The sequence below is a fragment of the Coturnix japonica genome, unplaced genomic scaffold (assembly GCF_054131305.1).
Source record: "Coturnix japonica strain WE unplaced genomic scaffold, WE-NBRP24 Scf041, whole genome shotgun sequence".
Lineage (NCBI taxonomy): Eukaryota > Metazoa > Chordata > Aves > Galliformes > Phasianidae > Coturnix > Coturnix japonica.
The window spans coordinates 2,385,247-2,401,785 of record NW_028188944.1 but is presented as its reverse complement, the minus strand read 5'-3'; the positions used below and the strand labels follow the sequence as shown (position 1 = coordinate 2,401,785).

Genomic DNA, 16,539 nt, shown 5'->3' with positions numbered 1-16,539 from the left:
GGAACCTTATCTCCCTCCACGGTACGTAGGGAGCTGGATTGGTTAGGACCATTACGATTACTAGATCCTCGAGTGTTGACCAACCAGGTGGCTTCTGCTAAATGGTTCTCCCAATTTTTATACGTTCCGCCACCCATTGCTTTCAACATAGTTTTCAACAACCCATTGAATCGTTCAATCTTACCAGAAGCTGGTGCATGATAGGGAATATGGTAAATCCACTCAATGCCATGATTTTTGGCCCAAGTGGTTACAAGGGAATTTTTAAAATGGGTCCCATTATCGGATTCAATTCTTTCGGGAGTGCCATGCCGCCACAGGATTTGCTTTTCCAACCCTAATATGGTGTTTCGGGCGGTAGCATGGGGTACTGCGTATGTTTCGAGCCACCCAGTGGTTGCCTCCACCATGGTGAGTACATAACGCTTACCATTGCGAAATCGTGGCAAGGTGATATAATCAACCTGCCATGCCTCTCCATATTTATACTTTTGCCATCGCCCTTCCCCCCAAAGAGGTTTCATCCTCTTGGCTTGTTTAATTCTGGCGCATGTTTCACAATCATGAATAACTTGAGCAATAGCGTCCATAGTTAAGTCCACCCCTCGGTCTCTGGCCCACTTATATGTTGCATCCCTTCCTTGATGACCTGAAGTCTCATGGGCCCACCGAGCTAGGAATAATTCACCCTTGTTCTGCCAGTCCAAGTCTATTTGAGCCACCTCAATTTTGGCAGCTCGATCAACCTGATGGTTATTTTTATGTTCTTCAGTAGCCTTACTTTTAGGCACATGAGCATCTACATGGCGCACCTTTACAACAATGTTCCTTATTCGGGCAGCAATGTCTTTCCACAGTTCAGCAGCCCAAACAGGTTTACCCTTTCGTTGCCAATTATCATTTTCCCACTGTTGCAACCACCCCCATAAGGCATTTGCCACCATCCATGAATCAGTATAAAGATGAAGCATTGGCCACCTCTCCCGTTCAGCCACATCTAAAGCCAGCTGAACAGCCTTTACCTCTGCAAATTGACTTGATTCTCCTTTACCTTCAGTGGCCTCTGCAACTTGTCGTGTGGGGCTCCATACAGCAGCTTTCCATCTGCGATGCTTCCCTACAATACGACATGATCCGTCTGTGAATAGGGCAAATTTCTTTTCGTTTTCTGGTAGCTCATTGTATGGTGGTGCCTCTTTAGCACGTGATACCTCTTCTGTAGGTGGTTTTTCAATTTTTTTACTCTCAGGCCAGTCCATGATCACTTCTAGAATTCCAGGACGGCTGAGTTTTCCCATTCGAGCTCGTTGAGTAATTAATGAAATCCACTTACTCCAAGTGGCATCAGTAGCATGATGGGTGGAGGGAACCTGTCCTTTAAACATCCAGTTTATTACTGGCAAGCGAGGTGCTAGAAGAAGCTGAACCTCTGTCCCAACTACTTCAGAAGCAGCCCGAACCCCCTCATACATGGCTAAGATCTCCTTCTCAGTTGGAGTGTAGCGCTCCTCAGACGCTTTATACGCTCGACTCCAAAATCCTAGGGGTCGGCCTCGGGTCTCTCCTGAGGCTCTTTGCCACAAACTCCAGGTGGGACCTTTCTCTCCAGCAGCAGTGTAGAGGATGTTCTTCACATCCTGTCCCGTCCGTACTGGCCCCAAGGCCACGGCACGGGCTATTTCTTGTTTTATCTGCTCAAAAGCCTGCTGCTGCTCAGGACCCCATGAGAAATTATTCTTCTTCTGTGTTACCTGATAGAGAGGGCTCACTATGTGGCTGTAGTTTGGGACATGCATTCTCCAAAAGCCCACTACTCCCAGAAAAGATTGGGTCTCTGTTTTATTTGTGGGTGGAGACATAGCAGTGATTTTGTCAATCACATCTGCTGGGATGTGACGACGTCCATCTTGCCATTTTATACCTAAGAACTGGATTTCCTGGGCAGGCCCCTTCACCTTGCTGCGCTTAATGGCAAAACCAGCTTTCAAAAGAATTTGGATTATCTGTTTCCCTTTCTTGGAAACCTCTGCTGCTGTATGGCCCCACACCACAATGTCATCAATATACTGCAAGTGCTCAGGAGCATTACCCTGTTCCAAAACAGCTTGGATCAATCCACGGCAAATTGTTGGGCTGTGCTTCCACCCCTGGGGTAAACGGTTCCAGGTATACTGAATACCTCTCCAGGTAAAAGCAAACTGTGGCCTACATTTTGCAGCCAATGGGATGGAAAAGAAGGCATTAGCAATATCAATGGTGGCATACCACCGAGCTTCTTTTGACTCCAGTTCATACTGGAGTTCTAGCATGTCTGGTACAGCAGCACTTAATGGAGGTGTAACTTCATTCAGGCCACGGTAATCTACCGTCAGCCTCCATTCCCCACTGGTTTTACGCACTGGCCATATGGGGCTGTTAAAAGGCGAGTGCGTTTTGCTAATCACTCCCTGATTTTCTAATTGGCGAATTAGCTTTTGAATGGGGAGCAATGAGTCCCTATTGGTGCGGTACTGCCGTCTGTGAACCACTTTGGTGGCAATTGGTACCTCTTGGTCTTTTACCTGGAGCAACCCCACAGCAGAAGGATCATCTGACAGACCAGGTAAAGTTGACAGCTGCTTAACACCATTTGTGTTTACAGCAGCTATCCCAAAGGCCCATCGATACCCCTTGGGATCCTTGAAATATCCCATCCTAAGGTAATCGATTCCCAGTATACATGGAGCCTCTGGACCAGTCACAATAGGGTGCCTTCGCCAGTTTTTACCAGTGAGGCTTATTTCGGCCTCCAACATAGTCAATTCTTGGGAACCCCCAGTCACTCCATGGATATATATTGGTTGTGTCCCTTGGTGACTTGAGGGCATTAGGGTGCATTGTGCACCAGTGTCCACCAAGGCTTTATATTTCTGTGGTTGAGATGTGCCAGGCCACTTAATCCACACAGTCCAGTATACTCTGTTGTCCCTTTCCCCCCCCTGGCTGGGGGCAGGGCCCCTCTATTGTTTACCTCGTTGACTTGCAGCAACTGGAACTCTCCCCTTCTTGGAAGAGTTCACCTTGGTAGTTGTTTCACCTTGTAATTCTTTCACTCGTGCCTGAAGTGCAGAAGTGGATGAATTACACCACTTCTTCATGTCCTCCCCATGACTACAGAGGAAAAGCAACAAGGCAAGACGTGTAGTCTCATTGTTGATTTGAGGTGACTTATCATCATCATTTGCTTGAATACGAGGACGTCTCTTTTTAATGGTTGAGATTTTCGATGATACAGGTCGAGAGGAACTCATGTTGTTTAGCTTCCTCAATAGGCGATTGTGGAAATCCTGGTTTCCATCATCTTGTACCACCGTGGATTCATCTACATCAGGCACATTAGCCAATTTGTCAATAATATCATTTTGTGTTCCCTCCACTTCGCTTAACCTTTCCACAATTTTGACAATGGCTGAAGTATACAGATTAACTTCTGTGGCGCTTATAAATAATTCAAGTTCCTGAAGTCTGCCAATTAGTTCATTCACGAAGGGTTTCCTGTCCCCTTTGCCATATACTAATGCAAGTGCACTGGCATGCTTTTCTGGAGCTGCTTTTGTAAAGTCACGCCACATCTGTCGTGGAACGCGGACTGCTTCGGGATCATGTAATTGGTCTGGATCATTACGATTGAACTCGCGGCTGTATAGCATTTCCACTAGAGCATTTTCTCTCAAAAACTGGATACCTTTCTCAATATCAGTCCATTTCTTTCTCTCAGGCTCCAAGTCCCGTTTAAAGGGGAATCTATCTCTTACCGCTATCAACATCCGCTTCCAGAGGGTGTAGGACCGATTTTGGCATGTGCCAATACCTCTGTCCACACGTGGGTCCCTGGAAATGCTACCCAGTTGGCGAGCTTCACTGCCATCGAGCCACGCACTGTTGGCACCATTGTCCCAGCAGCGAAGTAACCAAGTGACCATATTTTCTTTTGGCTGACGTGTGTAATCCTTTCTTAGATCTCGAATTTCACTCAGTTTAAAAGATCGATCAATAATGGTCGTAATACTTTGCTCACCTTTTGCTCTATCAAGAGTCCCAGGTGTTGATGGTGGCAACTGTGTTGATGAGGCTGCCCCATCTACAAGTTTGGACTTGAGAAATTCTCGTAAAGAAAAAGGAGCTTTTGGCTCCTCTTCTGACTCTGACCCTGACCCTGATGCTTGTGTTATTTCCTCCAGGAAACCCTCCTTCTTTTTCCTCTCTCCTAACTTTCTCTGCTCCTCTAACTTCTTCTGCTCCTCTATCATCTTCTGCTCCTCTATCATCTTCTTATACCCCTCTAACATCCTCTGCTCCTCCAACTTCTTCTGGTCTTCTGACTCCCCCTGCTCCCCTGAGTCTCCTGAGTCCTGCTCTCCTAACTCCCTCCGCTCTTCTAACTCCTTCTGCATTTTCTCTAACTGAGTTGAAACTTGTTTTGTCTTTCGCCCTCTTACAGGGGCAACCAACATTGTATCTGGTGTCCCAGATGGTTGGTCCAATTGGACTACCTGTGCCCCCGGTGGCTGGTCAGATTGGACTACATGTGCCCCCAATGGCTGGCCAAATTGGACTACATGTGCCCCTGGTAGTTGGTTAAATACATTCAACTCACCCTGGAGGGCACATAGCTGGTCTCGGAGAGCGTTCCGCTCAAACTGGACAGCACCAAGCTCAGTCTGGAGGCTGTTGTAGTTGGACTGGAGAGTGTTGTACCCAAACCGGAGGACGTTATGCTCGGCCTGGAGGGCAGTGTGCTCAGTCTGGAGAGTGTTGAGCTCGGACTGAAGAGTGTTGTGCTCGGTCCGAAGGGCATTGTGCTCAGTCTGAAGAGCGTTATGCTCGGACCGGAGGGCATTATGCACAGACTGAAGAGTGTTGTGCTCGGACTGGAGGGTGTCACAGTTGGATTGGAAGGCATCATGCTTGGCCTGGAGGGTGCCGCACTCAGACTGGACGGCGTCATACTTGGACTGGAGAGTGTTGTGCTCGGTCTGGAGGGCATTGTGCTCGGTCCGGAGGGCATCGCGCTCAGTCTGGAGAGTGTTGTACTCGGACCGGAGGGCACTGTGCTCGGACTGGAGAGTGTCGTGCTCGGACCGGAGGGCGCTGTGCTCGGACTGGAGAGTGTCGTGCTCGGACTGGAGGGCGCCGTGCTCGGACTGGAGAGTGTTGAGTTGGGATTGCAGGGAGCTTTTCTCATCCCAAAGTTTTTCTGCGTCAGCTCTAAGATTCTCTTTCTCATACCAGATTGAGTCTCGTTGGTACAGGAGATCTTTTCTCTCAGCTTCAAAAACTTTTTCTCTCTCTACCTTCTCATCCCAAAGTTTTTCTGCGTCAGCTCTAAGACTCTCTTTCTCGTACCAGATTGAGTCTCGTTGGTACAGGAGATCTTTTCTCTCAGCTTCAAAAGCTTTTTCTCTCTCTACCTTCTCAGTCCAAAGTTTTTCTGCCTCAGCTCTAAGACTCTCCTTCTCGGCCCTGAGACTCTCTCTCTCAGCTTCAAAAACTTCCCTCTCAGGAATGGTATTGACTAAGGCCCGATAAGCATTAGCTAGGCCCAAAATCATTTGTGCCTCCTGAGATCTGCCTGAGCCACAACATTCCTGCCTCAAATATGCAATCAAACTCTCAGGATTCTTCAAGTGTTCAGGAGTGAAGCTCCATAACACTGAAGATGTCTGTCCTTTGAGAATCTCTTCAATTCCCTGCCACTCAGTATTCTCTGGTTCTAGGGAAGACTTCCTCCGGATGTTATAAATCCAGATACTGAGTGAGATTATTACAATAATCAACAGTAAGATCAGGGAGATTAAGAGTGTGGCCCACTGATCATTCAAAAACTGCATAAAGGATTCATAGAAAGAAAGAGGAGCACGCTTAAAAATCACCATTTCTGTATAATTAGTTGCATTAGTTGCTCCCTCTGGAGCTGTATACAGATACGAAGTGAGCATTGCTAACCATGCTTTCAATCCATTATACAATTATATAGCTCCATAAGAAAAAGTGGCTAGCTTAAACATGGCCCAATATGTTCGGAGCGTCTCAAAAAAGGAACCAATGGCACACAGTCCCTGGTAAAACAAATTTAGTAGAGAAAACATTTTTTTTTCCTCCAATAGAGAGAAAAAAGTAAAAGAAAACAAAGCTCAGCAGTGTTTATAAAATATACTGGAGTATTGGCAGTCCGCCTGGACTTTCAAGGTCAAGCTCGCAGGTGCAGAATCGCAAACACGAGATAGCTCCTTAACAGGGAAAAAAACTCGTAGCTCTGTTAAAAACTAAAAGAGCAACAGAAGAAAACACAGAAAAACAGCAACTCAATATGCCCGCATTCTCCACCAAAATCTGTCACGGTTTGAACTAAAAATCCACCTGCGTCCGTGACAGGGGGCCGTGGGCCCCGGAGGGGCCCTAGGCCGAAAGGAAAAAGTTAATTAGGAAAAGAAAACAGCGGCAACGATCTAAGGAGGCACACTTATTTACTAAATACTATATCGAAATACCGGATAACACAATATAATACAATATAATTGAAAATTGAAAATTGAACTAACGAATCAAGCAAAATAGGAGAGAGAATGAGTCCCGTAACCGAGAGGCCTACTGTGAATCTAGGCGAACGGCTGAAGGCTCCCACACACTCCCCTGAACGCCAGAACTCGAAAAACGTCAGTCTGTTCTGCGACAGAGTTAATATAGAGTCCAGGTCCCGTGACCTATCGTGTTGTTCCCTGGGAGATGTAGTCTTCTTCTGTAAGTTGCAGATTCAGTAAAATTATTCATGCTTTATATGATGTTATGATGTGGAATACTGATAGCAAAAAATACAAAATTATTAAACCATGACATATGGTGGGGCCTCTTTAGCACATGATACCTCTTCTGCTGGTGATGTTCCAAACCTTTTATCATCAGGCCAGTCCATGATTACCTCTAGGATTCCTGGACGATTGAGGTTTCCCATTCGCGCTCGCTGTGTAATCAGCGTAATCCACTTGCTCCAGGTGACATCGGTAGCATGATGGGTGGAGGGAACCTGTCCTTTGAACATCCAGTTCAGCACTGGCAGTCGAGGTGCCAAAAGGAGCTGTGTTTCAGTCCCGACTACTTCGGAAGCAGCCCGAACCCCCTCGTACGCGGCTAAGATCTCCTTCTCAGTTGGAGTGTAGCACTCTTCAGACCCCTTATATGATCGACTCCAGAATCCCAGGGGTCGGCCTCGGGTCTCTCCTGAGGCTCTTTGCCACAAACTCCAAGTGGGGCCTTTCTCTCCAGCAGCAGTATAGAGGATGTTCTTTACATCCTGTCCAGTCCGTACTGGCCCCAGGGCTACAGCACGGGCTATCTCTTGTTTAATCTGTTCAAAAGCCTGCTGCTGCTCTGGGCCCCATGCAAAATCATTCTTCTTCCGCGTTACCTGATAAAGGGGGCTTACAATGAGGCTGTAGTTTGGAATGTGCATCCTCCAAAAGCCCACTGCACCCAGGAAAGATTGTGTCTCTTTCTTGCTAGTTGGTGGAGACATGGCAGTGATTTTGTCGATCACATCTGCTGGGATGTGACGACGTCCATCCTGCCACTTTATACCTAAGAACTGAATTTCCTGGGCAGGTCCTTTGACTTTGCTTCGCTTAATAGCAAAGCCAGCTTGTAGAAGAATCCGGATTATCTGCTCTCCTTTTGTGAAAACTTCTTCTGCTGTATCGCCCCACACAACAATGTCATCAATGTACTGCAGGTGTTCAGGAGCACCACCCTGTTCCAGTACAGTTTGGACCAACCCATGGCAAATGGTTGGGCTGTGTTTCCACCCCTGGGGCAAACGGTTCCAAGTATACTGAATGCCCCTCCAGGTGAAGGCAAACTGTGGCTTGCATTCTGCAGCCAAAGGAATAGAAAAGAAGGCATTGGCAATGTCAATGGTGGCATACCATTTGGCTGCTTTTGACTCCAGCTCGTACTGGAGTTCCAACATGTCCGGCACAGCAGCGCTCAATGGGGGTGTGACCTCATTCAGGCCACGGTAGTCTACTGTCAGCCTCCATTCTCCACTGGCTTTACGCACTGGCCATATGGGACTGTTAAAAGGTGAGTGAGTTTTACTGATCACTCCCTGATTCTCCAACTGGCGAATCAAATCATGAATGGGGAGCAAGGAATCCCTGTTGGTGCGATACTGCCGTCTGTGCACTGTCTTTGTAGCAATCGGTACCTGCTGATCTTTTACTCGTAGCAGCCCCACAACAGACGGGTCCTCTGACAGGCCAGGCAAAACAGACAGCTGCTTAATGTTGTCCATGTCTACAGCAGCTATCCCAAAGGCCCATCGATACCCCTTAGGATCCTTGAAATGCCCCCTTCTGAGGTAATCAATACCCAGTATACATGGAGCCCCTGGGCCAGTCACAATAGGATGTTTTTGCCAGTCTTTGCCAGTGAGGCTTATTTCAGCCTCCAGCACAGTCAATTCTTGAGAGCCCCCAGTCACTCCAGAAATATGGATTGATTCTGTCCCTTCATGACTGGAGGGCATTAGGGTGCACTGTGCACCGGTATCCACCAGCGCCTTATATTCCTGTGGTTCTGATGTGCCAGGCCATCGAATCCACACAGTCCAATAAACTCTATTATCCCTTTCCCTCCCCTGACTGAGGGCAGGGCCCCTCTATTGGTTACCTGTGATGACTGGAGCAACTCCACTGGTGGTTGGTATGTCTAGCAGTTCTTTCACCCGTGCTCGTAGTGCAGAAGTAGGCTGATCATGCCACTTCCTCATGTCTTCTCCACGGTCACGTAGGTAGCGCCACATGGAAACACGCGGTGCAATCGTACTGTTGTTCTTTGCTCGAGCTGGGAAGCGTGTGCGTTTAACAGCTGAGACTTTTGATGATGCAGGTGGGGAGTAGGACTGGACTAGTTTGATCAGATCCTTCATTAGACCTGGTGGCCCGTACGAGGATTGACCTTCATCAGTTGTTTCTGATACTATTACAGGATCATTACAATTAGTTGATGGAAACAATTTCTTGCACATTTCATCTACTCGGTTTTCTAGCCGTGAGATGGCAGAAACTGCGGCATGCAGTTGGGGGAGCTGCTGATCGATGGTTTGAAGCATTATAATCAGCTCAACAACTCGGGGCCATCTGTCCACGAATCCTTTAGATCCTGATACCAATGACTGTGCAATTCTCTCTGGTGCTGTACTTGTGATTTTCTGCCACATGTCAGGATCGGCCCTCACTCTCTCAGGGTCAAGTTCGCTTGGATCAGGGCTGTACAACATTTTCGCCATGGCCAATTCCCTCAGGCGCTGAATACCTTTTTGGACGGTATTCCAACTATCAAATTTAGGCTTCAAAGCATCCTTATAGGGGTACCTTTCTCTCACGGCTTCTAACAGCCGCAACCAGAGAGTGGCAGCTCCATCCGAACATCTGCTAATCCCTCTGTCGATACCTGCATCTTGGGCAATGCTTCCTAGTTGGCGAGCTTCATTACCATCTAGAGACAAGCTGTTGGCCCCGTTGTCCCAGCAGCGAAGCAACCAAGCAAGGATACCTTCATCTTGACGCCGTGTGAACTCCTTTCTTGAGCCTTGGATTTCAGTCAGCTTCAGAGGTCGACAATAGGTGATTTCCTCCTCATCATCAGTCTCTTCATCATGCCTCTTGGTTTTTGCCTTTGCTTTTTTCGGTACTGCTCCATGCCCGGCACCTGGGTCTTCTGCTGCCCCCCCCGTGCTTCTCCTTCTTTTCGTTCTAGACGCATGGACACCCGTTTCCATTTCTTGCCTTCCACAGGGGCAACTGATATTGCTACTGATGCCTCCTGTGACTGATCAGAATTAACTTGGGCTTGAATCTCAGATCGGAAACTCTCTCTCTCCAGAATAGTATGATACAAAGCACGGTATGCATAAGCCAAACCCCACATAAGGTTTACCTCCTTAGATCTCTGACCCAAATACTCACTTAATTTCTTAGGGTCCCTTAGGTGTTCAAGAGTGAAATCCCATGACACTGCGGGTCCCCATGCTTATAAGACTTTTCCTAAACCTTTCCATATTCCCTGCCAGTCATCATTCTCTGGTTCTGGAGGAGACTTCCGCATAGAACGAATGCATAGGAACATATATGCATGCATTGATAGTGATAACATGAATGCAAATATGAACCCTATCTCAGTTATTGAAAAGCGTGTGGAAATCTGAGAGTACAACCTAAATAAAAAGGGTTTTTTTAGCCTGTACAATGAATTAAACATGGTGGTGTTTGTAAAATTGCCTGTTCCATCTGGGATGTAAGTATTTGTAAAATTGCCTGTTCCATCTGGGATGCGAGTGTTTGTAAGATTCACAATTCCATCTGGGGTGTAGATGCCAAAATTCTGACCATACCACATCTCGTAAAAGTACCAGGCAGGTGTCTCCATCAGTATCCACCTTATTAGGCTATATATCTGCACAATTCCACAACACCAAATTATGGTGTTAATAGTTGACCAATACTTTAAGAAGATCATAATTGCTTTCAATCCCTTAAACAGAGCAACTGGGATGAAGAGTGGATTCATAGCTGGCAGGCTCTGTAAAAGTCAGAGCTAGCTAGCTTTGCTCTAAGGGAGAAAGAAATCCCTTTGTTTTCTACACAAAAGTTAGATAGCAGTGCTGAGAATGTGCAGCAGCCCTTAATGTTGACAATTTGTCTGGTATTTCAAGGTCACGTTCTCCGTGAGCAGCTACGGAAAGATAACACTCCCAACACTCCCGTAACGAAGCTCTTTAAGAGCAAAGAGAGAGTTGTTCTAAAAGCTAAAAAGCTCTATGCCCGCATTCTCCACCAAAAATCTGTCACGGGTTACTTAGATTTACCTATGCCCGTGACAGGGGAAGCCACCCCACGCCCCCACCCCGGGGCCCGGAAAGGAGGGGGAAAAGGGGAGTAGGATAAAACAGCGACAATCTAAGGAGGAAAAACTTATTTTACTAAATATGATATCGAAATACAAGATAACACAATATAATATAATTAAGGCTAACAAAATCGAACAAAACAGAGAGAGAGAGTCTCCGAAAACCGAGAGGCCTACTGTGAACTCTAGGCGACACGGCTGGAACGCTTCCCACTCTCCGAGAAGTTCGAGAGAAGAAGGAGGGCACTCCAGCCTGGGAACGAGATTATATAGAGTCCTGGTCCCGTGACTTACTGTTACTCCTGTTGTTCTCTGGGATATGTAGTCTTCTTCTGTGGACTGCACATTCAACAGAAGTATCCATACTTGACATGATGTTATGATGTGGAATACTGATAGCAAAATTACAAAATTACAAAACCATGACATCATTTTGCTATCATTGCATCTACTTGAGATCCCCAGGGAAATTCCCCAATTATTTCCAGCCTGTCTTAAGCTGAGGCTACCCAAGTCCTAAGTGTTCATAGCCTCAGAAGGCAAAGAGGAATGCACACGAATTAAACAGAATTTAAGCACCGTCTACATCACTGAATGCTGGGGTTGAATGTGTCAAACCACTTAACTTTCCCCTCCTTCTTTGTTGGGGGGTTCAATACAGTCGAAACAATTTCTCTCACCTGTGACATGAATCTTGAAGGTGAGTTTCTGGCCAGCAGCCTCGCAGCTGTACTCCCCTGCATCTTTCTTCTCCACCTGGCTCACCACCAGCCGACGCTGTTTGCCCTCTGACTCCACCCTGAACTTCTTGCTCGAGGTGATCAGTTTCCCCTCCTTGTACCACTTCACCTCTGTCTTCTCCTGGGCCACCTCGCAGCTCAGCGTGGCATTTTCTGTTGGTGCAGCCTTCACCTCCTTCTGCACCTTCTGCTTGTTGATAAAGGCATCCTCTGCTTCTGGAACTGGAAAACATTGGGTAAAATATACATTAGATATGAACATCTTGTGACTGGAAGACATTAAAAGTTGCTTCTATGTTGTATTGGACCATTTCCTGGAGCAACACTGCTTCACAGTGTTTATCACACATTATAATGCATCCTCAGCACAGTCCCTATGGTCATCCCATCCCTCTGAGTAGTCTTTACTATCAGCTCAGACTCCTAATTTTCAGATTTCTTCTAATGAAGACAATGACAGATCTTCATCTGTCTGTCTTTTTGATATTGCTCCACTCTGCACTGGAGATCAGCCAAATACAGCTCAATTATGAAGTGAAGACCTCAAAATCAGGAAACCATAGAAATTTAAGAGCAGAAAACCATCTTTTGACTCTACCCTATGGCAATGATATAGCCCTTAATATGGTGAATACTTGGCCTACATTAGATTTTGTAGCTCGGTTTTATGCATAAAGCATGGTTTTCTACTCTCAGCAACCTCTGATTCTTCAGAGAACTGGCTGAGGTCATCTCCTCTTAATACCTAACACATATAGAAGAAAGTGTTTAAAGCCCACCTTAGCCTTTGTGTCAACAAATGGAGTTAGCATCAGAAAGATAGCAAGTGTAATTAGTTAGGCATACACACTTCAGTTAAGGTGATTCAGTTAATCACCTTGCTAAGTGGGATCGATTGATATGTTGAATATTTTATTGATTACTTTAATCACTGTTTTATCTGGTTCTCCTTTTACCAACAACTGGTTGCTGAGAGCGTTCATGCTAGTTCCTATTTGAGGCGTGAGAGAACAGATAAACCCTAAATAAATGGGCTTCCATTTCTATTCCATGGTTTGCCCTACAAAAGGCTGTAGAAGTGCAGAATATTTCTGAAGTACTTACATCATGGACTTCTCTAGTGCTAGCCAGCTTCTAACAGCAGAGCAATTTTGAATAAGCTTCCTATGCTTGTTTGGGTCCCAGGAAAGATCCCAGGGTCCTGATGTTGATACCAAGACAGAGGCTCCAAGCATGAATGCAGGACTAGCAGGTGTGAGGGGGATTGACATTGCCTTTTATTTGCAGTGGAGACATGGAAGACCACTCATTCAGATCATTCATGCAAGCATATTCAGGCATACCCAGCTCAGGTGACCGGGAAGGCTCCTGCTCCCCAGCAGTCATGGCAAACCCTTCCAGGACCTGTCCCCTATCTCCTTCCTCCCCGCTGTCACTCTGTGAAGCCTTCTGCTGCCATCCCTTTCCCTTCCTTCATGACTTTCTCCTCTGCATGCTGTCTGAATTCTGAGTGGCAGCAGCTGCCCAGGAGGGTAAGTTCAGCTCAAGTTCCTGTGCTGCTGACCGTTGCAGTACGTGCAATCCCAGGATTCACACCACAGCTCTACCACCAGCACTGCAGTCCACTGAAGGCGAGGGAGCAGGGCAGCAAGCCAATGCAAGAATGCAGTTGATACACTCTACATTTGACCTCCCTGCTTGTATTGACTGTAGAAGCATCATTCTCTCCGCCCATCTTCAACAGCCCCTGTTTTGACTGATGATTTTCAGGGGAGGTTCAAGTTGGATGTTAAGAAAAACTTCTTCTGAAGAGGAATGGTGATGTGGTGGCACAGCTTTGCAGGGAGGTGGTGGGGTCACCATCCCTGGAAGTGTTCAATAACCATGGAGATGTGGCACTGAGGGACGTGGGCAGTGTGCATGGTGGAATGGGTTGAGGCTGGATGTGGGGATCTTTGTGGTCTTTTCCAACCACAATGATTTGATGAAGATCAGAAGGGTTGCTTATTAGCAAGACAACAAACATGGCCTAGACCAACCAGGTGATGCAAAACTTCTCACAAATGCAATGGAGCTTTGGCCCACTTCAAATAAGGATTTCAGCGTGCACCACAAATACTGAGATAATGAGATGGCAGAATCAGCCCTTTTTACTCTAGTTTTCTATAGGTTTCCAAGGTGTGCAGCACTTGTTTCTTTTAAGCAAGAAGGTCTAATCTGCATCCCATAATGCTCAACACTGAGTGCCGAACATTCAAGAGGTCTTTAAAATGGGATTGTTCTGTGCTACCAGTGGAACCCTGGGGTAGTGGAACCCTGAAAAGCTTTCTGAGTGCAATGGTAAGAGGAGAAATTAAGACTCAGGAAGCCATTGCACTTTGGGAGAAGCTAGTAAGATGAGGATTTCTGTAGTGAAAGAGCCAACCACTCCAAGAGTACTCATAATCCCTCCTGACTTTCACACCACATCATTTTGCAGTGAGGGCTGGACTTGCACATCATGTTACAAAGGTACACATGAGAAATACAGCAACAGTAGCTAGGCAAGCACTCTCCACGTATGGCAGAGGAGGAGGTATTACATTACCCTGTGCAGCCATGAGGTCATCCGGTCTGAAAGAGAACAGAAAACCTTTGGTTTCTGAGGCAAACAGCTAATAATAGCCCTCAGCTAGCAAAATTCAAGTGTAAAAGCACTACATTTCTGGGTTTTTTCCCTACACCTCTGCAATAAGACATGGGCTGGCTTTGGCTGCTGAGGATTAACTTGGTAGATTCCAGCTGTTGCCATAGTCTTTCTGTCATTGTTCATATTTCATTTTCTCTGACAGATACCTCCCAAATCTACCCTTTCTGTAATCCACTCTTTGCTGAAACTGCCAATTTCCTGAGCCAAAAGCATGAGCTACACAACTCACGGAACAGATCCAAAGGCCCCAGAATCACATCCACGTGGTGTGGGAATAGTAAGAGCTGATGGTTTAAGAGTCTACACCACAGGCAGCAGCAAAACTGTCTACTACAGGAGCAGAGATGTATTGCACACCAGGGACTGAAGGAGCAGAATGCCCCAAGATGGAGAGAGCAAAGACTGCAACCTTTACAAGGGAACAGAACGCAAGCTATGCCCTGCAAGGACACAAGGTCTGTGTGAGCAGAAAGGCAGTAGACTCCCAGTACAGTTGCTCCTCCACATAGCTGACCAAATGCCAAACCTTGACCAGGATTAAGCTCCAATGTGTTCACTGCCATAGGAAAGAAGAGGAGAAAACAGATTCCCTGTCCTGATCAGCTCAGAATACAAGACAAGAACTGTAAAGTTAACAGAGAACAAGCTGACTTACGAGCAAAAACCAGCAGAGTGCAGCTACAAATAAAACAGAAGACAAACCCTCATCATCAGCCAGCTCACTAATGGTCACTCAGAATGCAGCTGATGTGCCCATGGCTATCTGGAGTCTAAGTTAAAATTTACCGGATCTTGTGCAAAATATACTGACACCAGAGCAATCTCTACTGCAGCTGGAGTGAGAGATCTGCCTCCATGCTAAACTCTCAGACTAATGAGAAACGTACAATTAGAAAGGTATCAATGGATTCATGACTGGTTATTACATTTACAGAACATGGAACGAATGGTCGTCAACGTGGGATTCAACAAACCAAAGGCAAGTGCAATGCCTCTGACTAAAAGTTCTTAGGACACCAACAACCAAACCTTCTCAGTGCAGCCACAGTAGAGATCTGTAACTACCACTGTTGAAATATCAACTGGTAGAGCAGTGTTGCACATTGTACAAATCACAGTTGGACATCCATGGACAGCTGATGATACAAGTAGTCATAGGGGAAGAGCTGGATGAAACATCATTAAAAACAAACAATCATCTTAGCTGCACATTTGTAAGCATTTCTTTTCATCCTCCCCAAAACAATTTCATGTCAGAATCAAGAGGACACGTTCACACAGACGTTTCCACAGCCAGACTATGGAATAATCAAAGAATATCAACCAAAATGTGTTTCCTACCAGTTACATGAATCTTGAAGGTGAGTTTCTGGCCAGCAGCCTCGCAGCTGTACTCCCCTGCATCTTTCTTCTCCACCTGGCTCACCACCAGCCAACGCTGTTTGCCCTCTGACTCCACCTTGAACTTCTTGCTCGAGGTGATCAGTTTCCCCTCCTTGTACCACTTCACCTCTGTCTTCTCCTGGGCCACCTCGCAGCTCAGCGTGGCATTTTCTGTTGGTGCAGCCTTCACCTCCTTCTGCACCTTCTGCTTGTTGATAAAGGCATCCTCTGCTTCTGGAACTGGAAAACATTGGGTAAAATATACATTAGATATGAACATCTTGTGACTGGAAGACATTAAAAGTTGCTTCTATGTTGTATTGGACCATTTCCTGGAGCAACACTGCTTCACAGTGTTTATCACACATTATAATGCATCCTCAGCACAGTCCCTATGGTCATCCCATCCCTCTGAGTAGTCTTTACTATCAGCTCAGACTCCTAATTTTCAGATTTCTTCTAATGAAGACAATGACAGATCTTCATCTGTCTGTCTTTTTGATATTGCTCCACTCTGCACTGGAGATCAGCCAAATACAGCTCAATTATGAAGTGAAGACCTCAAAATCAGGAAACCATAGAAATTTAAGAGCAGAAAACCATCTTTTGACTCTACCCTATGGCAATGATATAGCCCTTAATATGGTGAATACTTGGCCTACATTAGATTTTGTAGCTCGGTTTTATGCATAAAGCATGGTTTTCTACTCTCAGCAACCTCTGATTCTTCAGAGAACTGGCTGAGGTCATCTCCTCTTAATACCTAACACATATAGAAGAAAGTGT

The 16,539-nt window shown here is 46.2% G+C and overlaps 1 protein-coding gene across 1 annotated transcript; it reads right to left on the bottom strand.

Annotated features, from left to right (window-relative positions):
• Window positions 1-15,378: 15,378 nt before the first annotated feature.
• LOC146752771 (obscurin-like protein 1) lies at window positions 15,379-16,033 on the bottom strand. The gene is made up of 2 exons (XM_085531276.1): window positions 15,712-16,033; window positions 15,379-15,506 (listed from the first exon to the last, which is right to left on the bottom strand). The coding sequence occupies exons 1-2, from the start codon at window positions 16,031-16,033 to the stop codon at window positions 15,379-15,381; spliced, it is 450 nt and encodes a 149-aa protein (XP_085387402.1).
• Between the last annotated feature and the right edge of the window lie 506 nt (window positions 16,034-16,539).